General features: G+C 43.8%; 1 protein-coding gene and 1 long non-coding RNA gene across 2 annotated transcripts; one reads left to right on the forward strand and one right to left on the reverse strand.

Annotated features, from left to right (window-relative positions):
- The first annotated feature begins 246 nt into the window (after positions 1-246).
- LOC121867449 (vegetative cell wall protein gp1-like) lies at positions 247-3,362 on the forward strand. Its single transcript, XM_042367359.1, has 3 exons — positions 247-1,253; positions 1,491-1,628; positions 1,883-3,362. The coding sequence occupies exons 1-3, from the start codon at positions 333-335 to the stop codon at positions 1,940-1,942; spliced, it is 1,119 nt and encodes a 372-aa protein (XP_042223293.1). The 5' UTR covers positions 247-332; the 3' UTR covers positions 1,943-3,362.
- Positions 3,363-4,379: 1,017 nt separating this feature from the next.
- LOC121867506 lies at positions 4,380-6,867 on the reverse strand. Its single transcript, XR_006089166.1, has 3 exons — positions 6,787-6,867; positions 5,982-6,137; positions 4,380-5,710 (listed from the first exon to the last, which is right to left on the reverse strand). It is a non-coding gene; the product is annotated as an uncharacterized LOC121867506 (long non-coding RNA).
- Positions 6,868-7,822: the final 955 nt, after the last annotated feature.

A 7,822-nucleotide genomic window follows, 5' to 3' on the forward strand; every position in this document is an offset into this window, starting at 1 on the left:
AGATTCTACTGTACACACACACACACTAACCTAACCTAATCATCCCAAATAGTGTTAGGGTGATCAACTCAAGGTCAGTGTAGCTAATACTTGGGTACACGAACATTAAGGTCAAGGTTCACTCCAGCTAATACTTGAGGTACATGACTTTCTCTCTTGTTCCCTTAACCTGTGTGTGTGTGTGTGTGTGTGTGTTTTGTGTGTGTGTGTGTGTGTGTGTGTGTGTGTGTGTGTGTGTGTGTGTATGTGTGTGTGTGAAATCCTTGGTAACTTACCCTACCCTACCCTACCTTACCTGTGTTTTTGAACTGTTACAGGTGAGACATTTGTTAATGAGTGTTGCCTTCATCGCCTCCGTCGTCTCTGCTGTTCCTCAATTTGGTATACAAGACTTACTCCTTCCTCAAGGCCCTTACCAGCCCTCAGGCCCTTACCAGCCCTCAGACCCTTACCAGCCCTCAGACCTTTTCCAATCCTCCCGCGTCGACCCTTCTCACCTCACTGGACTTTATGAGGCGCCCTTAGTACCACCACCTGCACCATCTGGACTGTATGAGGCGCCCTTAGTACCACCACCTGCACCATCTGGACTATATGAGGCGCCCTTAGTACCACCACCTGCACCATCTGGACTGTATGAGGCGGCCTTAGTACCACCACCTGCACCATCTGGACTGTATGAGGCGCCCTTAGTACCACCACCTGCACCATCTGGACTGTATGAGGCGCCCTTAGTACCACCACCTGCACCATCTGGCTTGGATAAAACCCCAGTATCACCATTTACACCATCTGGCTTGTACGATACTCCCTCAGCACCATCTGCACCAGCTGGTTCCTTCCTGGCACCATCTGAACTCATTCCCTCACCATCTGAACCCGGGGATCTCCTCCAAACACCATCTGACGTCGTCCAGGAGGTGTCGTCACCATCTCAACCATCTGCCACCATCCAGGCTTCCCCACGACCATCTGACACCATCCAGGCTCCCTCACGACCATCTGACACCATCCAGGCTCCCTCACGACCATCTGACACCATCCAGGCTCCCTCACGACCATCTGACACCATCCAGGCTCCCTCACGACCATCTGACACCATCCAGGCTCCCTCACGACCATCTGACACCATCCAGGCTCCCTCACGACCATCTGACCTTCAGGCACCGTCAGGAGGGAACGAGGTGTCGCTGGCGTCAGAGCCGAGTCTCCAGGCGGCAGCGCAAAACCTACAACCCAACGTGGCGAGACCCGTGAGTATCTGGTTGTAGGTGGGGAGGTTGTGGGTGGGGAGGTTAGGGTGGGGAGGCTGTAGGTGGGGAGGTTGTGGGTGGGGAGGTTGTAGGTGGGGAGGTTGTAGTAAAGTAAAGATAGCAGGGAAGAGTGGGAAAGTGCCAGTCAAGTTTCCTGTAAATATTCTCTGGACATAAAATTGACAAGAGTTTATTAGTTGTGTTGAACTTAGGAGTATGAGTGTTTGTCCTCAACAGATGGAAGGGATGCCTTATGACTTCCAGTGGGGAGTGGCTGACCAGGGCAGTGGTGTAGCCTTCAGTCACGTAGAGAACAGTGACGGCAGCACCACCCAGGGGGAGTACCGCGTCCTGCTGCCCGATGGTCGTACTCAGGTGAGTCCGTGTTATACTGTACTGACCGACGGTCGTACTCAGGTGATAAAGGAATAAGCAATAATTTCTTTCCTACATACTTTTTCTCATTACAAAATGCTTCTTGAGATTCTTTTACAATTAATCAACATAATATGATCTGATTCTATGTTGTTATGGGTGAAAATGACGTCTGTATTCATTTGATTTACAGTTGTCTATATGTTAGAGTATCTGTAGAAACAAAAGCTAATCGGTTCTTCACGTATTTCCAGGTTGTGAGATTCTACGACGCGGGTGAAGGCTATCAAGCAGAAGTCACTTATGAGAAGTAAATTTCATCCTCTCTCCTCTCTCCTCACTCTACCTCATCTACCTGTTGTAGTGCTAATATCTACCTGCACACCTACGCAGGGAGGGATATACCACGGTTGCCATATGTATAGGTGTATATACTGGGTTTTGTATCGCATTTATTGATAATCTTGTGGAGTTATCGATGGCTTCTGAGTGTGGATGGAGTGTTTGTTTAGTGTTAGTGACGTCACGCATGGTGCCACGTCTACAGTCACTTATTTCATCATCTGCTTCTATGACATTCCTCGACGCCATGACGGATAAACTTGAGGCTTTACAACATATTTAAGGACATTGTAGTTGAATATAATATTTTAAACTTCCCAGCGTTTGTCCAATCGATTATTCGCGGGTTAATGTAATAGTAAACATGACCCCTTCTCAGATAAGTCCAGAACGTGTTGTGAAAAAAGCTGTTTTGGTCTCAGCTTAATGTTGTGGACGTCTGTTGAAAGCTTAAATCTGTGTATCCTGTTGTATCATGACCATCTTGACCATCCTGCGGTGTTGTGGTGAGCGGAGTCTTCAGGATACATCTCTTGTATCATGTTAAAGGAACTCGACCGTATCCCTCAAATATCCTGCGGTGGCGCCAGTAGTCATGATATGTTCAGCCTCCTCAAGTCGTCCTCGTAATTCAAGTTTCTTGGCTCAAAGATCAGGTTCACGGTCCGGTCTTTATAGTTCTCAGTTACATGTGGTCGAACTTGGGCCTTGTATGGCCATCTGAGGTCATCTACAGCCAGGTGGATGAACGACACTAACCATCTGTGTGTTGGTTACGTCACGTGATGGTCTTTAGTTTGTGATATAGTTAATGTTGTGACTAACTCGAGTGTAGACACAAGTACACACGTGATAACAACAACAAAATACAGTCACAAACACACATACTAAGCAGATGAAAAATGAAAACAAGTACAAATATATTTCCAACATACACACAACCACACATGTATACATAACCACATACATACACACAAACATTCATAGACATATACTTAATCAGTCATAAACACACATATACACGTATACAAACAGAGAGACGGATAAAAACACAAACTGTCAATTGTATATTATTTCTAGTATGATGAAAGTTATAAATAGTATTGTACATATTCTTCTGTGTAACATATGTGAGAGTTGGTCCCATACTGCCCGTTAGGGACGGTGTGGATACAGCACACTGTACAGTACACTAAGCCTTCGATACACAAGGAGGCAACATGGCCGGTACTGCACTCGACCGCCTTCACTTCCCCAACTGTAAAATTAGGTACCCATTTCCAGCTGGATGGATTGGGAGTGCCCCCGGCCTCGAACTAGTGACCCTTAGGATAGGAGGCGAGTGTTGTATTCACTCGGCCGCCGCACGTATGTTTACCTCGGACAATAAACATCTTGTTATCAGCTGTTGTCTTCCTTCACCTCCTGTCACCTGTGTTCGTGAGTCGTCTTGATAATGTTGAGTAAATGTTTCCTTCATACACACATATTTGGTATTTGTTGATCTATTACGATTATGTTTATTTTGTTTATGTTTGTGGCACCAAAGCCTTATTGTTGTTGTTGTTGTTGTTGTTGTTGTTGTTGTTGTTGTGGATATTCTTCTTCTTCTTAATACCATGAGGGGAGGGAGGAGAAGGTGGTGTGAGGGAGAAAATTCACTGAAGTAAAATGAAAATCGACGAAAGAAAATACCACAAACTCGACTGTGCTGTGAGTCCTCACTGGAGATAGGAGACTGAGAGACTGAGAGAGATACATGAGAATGAGGGAGAAAGTGTAGAGAAAATGAAGGATAAATATAACCAGAAAATTACGCTAAAATGAACGTAAAGCGAGTAGAGTGCTTGAAATCCTCTTATAAAGTAGTTAGCCCTGACGATGTCCCGTTTTCTCTAATGCATATACGATAATTAAGCATGGTAGTGTAACCGATCTCATAGTGTAAATAACTTTGGTATTTAACAGTGAAGATCTTTAAGTGAAACGAGATAATCTAATACCAGGAATATATTTAGAGTAAAGAAGATAAGAAAAAAAAGTAAGTGAATTTATTGTTTTAGATGTTAACTAAAGATGAGTAGTGTAAATTATACCTGTGATGAGTTTGAAGGAAATGATGAATGAAGTTGTTTATCTAATACTGTTTCTCGTCTTTCCTTTGTCTAACTGTCTTGATGTTTTTGTTATGAGGAAAAGTTTGGTATATGGCTGGTATGGAAGCGTCTTGGGTACGTTTGGATTGACACACACACAGACACACAGACACACACACAGGCACACAAGCTCAGTAGATGTTTGTGTTTTTATAGAACGTTTGTGTGTTGAGTAAGGTTTTGCCGTTGTCTTGCAGTAACAAACACTATTTTATATGTGTTTTTCACCAAGGTCGGATACTGAAAACATCACTTCAACATAAAGTATATTTTATCATAGAGAACACGACTATATAAGGCAGACAAACATAGAGAGATAATGAAGCTTATATCCATTAAAGTGAAATATAGAAATGAATGTACATAGAAAGTTTGTTAGAGAATATTACAGGGACGGAGGTTAAAACATGAATGATACGGGTTTGTTGTTTTATGTGCATTTGTTGTTTAAGATCAATATAATACTTGTTGTTGTAGTTGTTATTGATAGTGTTAGTTAATGGCTAGTTAGAATAATAATAGAATAAATAATTACTGGATTATATTTGCTGAGTAATTACCTGTTTTTGAATTTGTTGATATAATTTGGTGTAATTAATTTGTACATAGAGATTCATTATATATATATATACATATAATACTGTGGATGAGATTAAGGTGAAGGAATTATTTTAAAAGAATAAAAATTACTTAAAAACGAATTCAATAATACACAAAGGGGTAATTTTGTGTTCGGGTAGGTTAGGTTAGGTCAGGTTAGGTTAATTGAATATATTATTTTTAATTGGCAAAATAACAAATGGCTGATAATAAAGACGAAAGTATTAAGTAATAAAATAAATATATTAATAATGATTTTCGTATCTGAAATGTCAATAAAGAAAGGAATTTTTGACCAATTCTGTCGATGAATAGAATAATGAGAGAAATATTATCGTCTTAGTTATATGTTAGTTATATATTGGTTGGGGTCTTAGCCTCTACTGTACACATATATCACAACTTGTATATCGGAGCCTCTTGTTATATTACATTATATATTATAGAGAGAAGCACTATGAGAGGTATGTTACTATAGCAGCGGAGAAGGAAATAAACTCTCTAACGTTTCCTATATTGGAGGAAAGTCGTTCGGGTGGTCGTGAGAGGTGAGGGAGGAGGTTCGTGGTGGTCGTGAGAGGTGAGGGAGGAGGTTCGTGGTGGTCGTTGGCTTCTGTCATCTTGTTGAGGTTTTGGTTTAAGTTCCGAACACATGAGTCGAAGCGCTTCAGAGTTGATGGAGGTTGTCTTGTGTAGGAGTTGTTGAAGGTTGGTGTCTCGAGTGTGTTATGAAGCTGTTCAGAGTACGAGGTTCATGTTAGTTGGTGTTGGAGGAGTTGCTGAAGTCGGGGTTTGATGTTTCGAGTGTGTTATGAAGCGCCTCAGTGTTCAGAATCTCTTCCCAGGGTGGAGGTTCACAGTGTCTGAGTCTTCGTGTGTTCTGAAGGTGGAGTCGTCGCTCCTGAGGACCTGGGGAGGTGAGGGCCGCTACACGTAGGTGACATCAGCGTTGAAACCGTCGCCGTTGTCATAGAAAGTCACCACCTGAGGGAGAGATGAGGGTTGTGAGCCACCTGACAGATGGTATGGGTGTTGGGGGTGAAGTATCACAGATGGTTGACACTTGTACCAGCTGGGTAACTACAGACGGAGGCAGACAGTAGAGTATGTGACGACTTAGCTCACACCGGGGAGGTCAGGAGGTGTTTCTGTTGTTCTTTTATACATAAATTATGATGTATGGAACTAGCTGAGAGCATGACGTGGTAGTTAACTGAGTGCGACCGTCGGGCAGTACAATATAACACGGACTCACCTGAGTACGACCGTCGGGCATCAGGACGCGGTACTCCCCCTGGGTGGTTCGGCCGTCACTGTTCTCTACGTGGCTGAAGGCGTTGCCACTGTCCTGGTCCGTCACTCCCCACTGGAAGTCGTAAGGCATCCCCTCCATAGGCCCGGTGGGAGGAGGCTGTCGACACAACACCTCCACAGTGAGCAGTGTATCATGGCGGCGTGAAGTAACGTACACACAGACAACAAACTCCGCATTTAAACACTCACATGTAATAAAACTGACCAGGAAACAGGATAATTTAATCTATAGTTTCTTAAAAAAACTTCCTGAGTGACGTAAATAATGTTAAAGAGACTTAGTCTATTGTTTTGAAGAAGCCAAGGATGATGACGTCTTACTGTGACGTCATCAGTAGTGTACACAGTAATGTTTCTCACCTGTCTGTACCTCACCTTCAAGACGTTATAATTAACCTGGAGGAGTGGTCAATAAGTAGTCATTACACAGACAGTTAGCCATAAATGTCTAAGTTGTTTAAAGGGTAAATTTTCGACATTTTAGGGATAAATTTTTAAGGCATTGAAGTGAAATGTGGTGGGTGCGGCCCGTAGACTTTGGAACAATTTACAGTATAAATATTTTGTAGGAGAGATAGACTTAGTATACTTGTAGGCAAACTGTCTCTTTACACCCACACACACACACACACACACACACACACACACACACACACACACACACGCACACACACACACACACACACACACACACACACACACACACACACACACACACACACACACACACCGTCAGTAGTACTCACGCTGTAGGTCTTGGGGCGGATGTTGGTTGCCTGGGGTGTGATGTAGACTGGGAGGAGGTCTTGGTGGGGGTGGTCCGGTGGTGGTGGTGGGCGGGGTGGGCGGTGGTGGTGGTGGTGGTGGTGGGCGGCGTGGTGGGCAGCCTGTACAGTCCAGTGGGTTGCTGGGGACGCTGGTAGTTGTACTGGGGGAGAGTTAGGGAGACCCCAGCTATAAGGACGACGAGAACAAGCTGGGGGTGGGGGGGGAAGAGGAGGAGCAGAGGAGAGGGTGAATTATAGATTAATGGGTGATATTATTCCATATTATTTTTTATTATGAACTAATTATAATTATCATCGTAAATATTATAGTGTGTGTGTGTGTGTGTGTGTGTGTGTGTGTAGTCAGGAGCCACAGTACCCGCCATGGTAACTGTTGGGAGCTTCACCTAGGAAACGGATGTGTGGGTCACTTTAACTGCTTGCAGGATGTGTGTGTGTGTGTGTGTGTCGACGCCGCCCAGGGCTTTTTCCACGCCCACGACCTTGGTTAGGGCGTGGGTGAGGCTAACTAACTGGACTACATCCTTCATTCCGCCTCACCCAGCTCCCTGTGCGCCCCCGACCCGCCCCTGACCCGCCCTGGTCTTACACCCACAAACTTACAATTACAAACCGCATAAAAACATCGCAAGAACAAATATAGAATAATAAATAACATAAAATACAAAGACACAAGAACACGGAAGAATACTCGGTAAAGTTTGACAATTGCATTACAAAAACACTCATTATTATTTCTCATCTTCTGGCAACAAAAACACTCACTCGCTGCCAGGCACACGATATCCGGGGTAACAAAAAACTGGTTGTACCGCATGACTCATATGATCCACCCTGGCTAGTTTAGTTATTTTCGGACTCGTCGTTGAGTAAACCTTTACGACCTACGTTAATTATGCGCAATACGTTTAGTTAATTGACCAGTCGTCCTCTGGTTAACCTTGGACCTGGCCCTTGTATTGTGTGTGTGTGTGTGTGTGGACAATAAGTTGGC

This window comes from Homarus americanus, unplaced genomic scaffold (genome assembly GCF_018991925.1).
Source record: "Homarus americanus isolate GMGI-L3 unplaced genomic scaffold, GMGI_Hamer_2.0 scaffold23598, whole genome shotgun sequence".
In the NCBI taxonomy this organism is placed as follows: Eukaryota; Metazoa; Arthropoda; class Malacostraca; order Decapoda; family Nephropidae; genus Homarus; species Homarus americanus.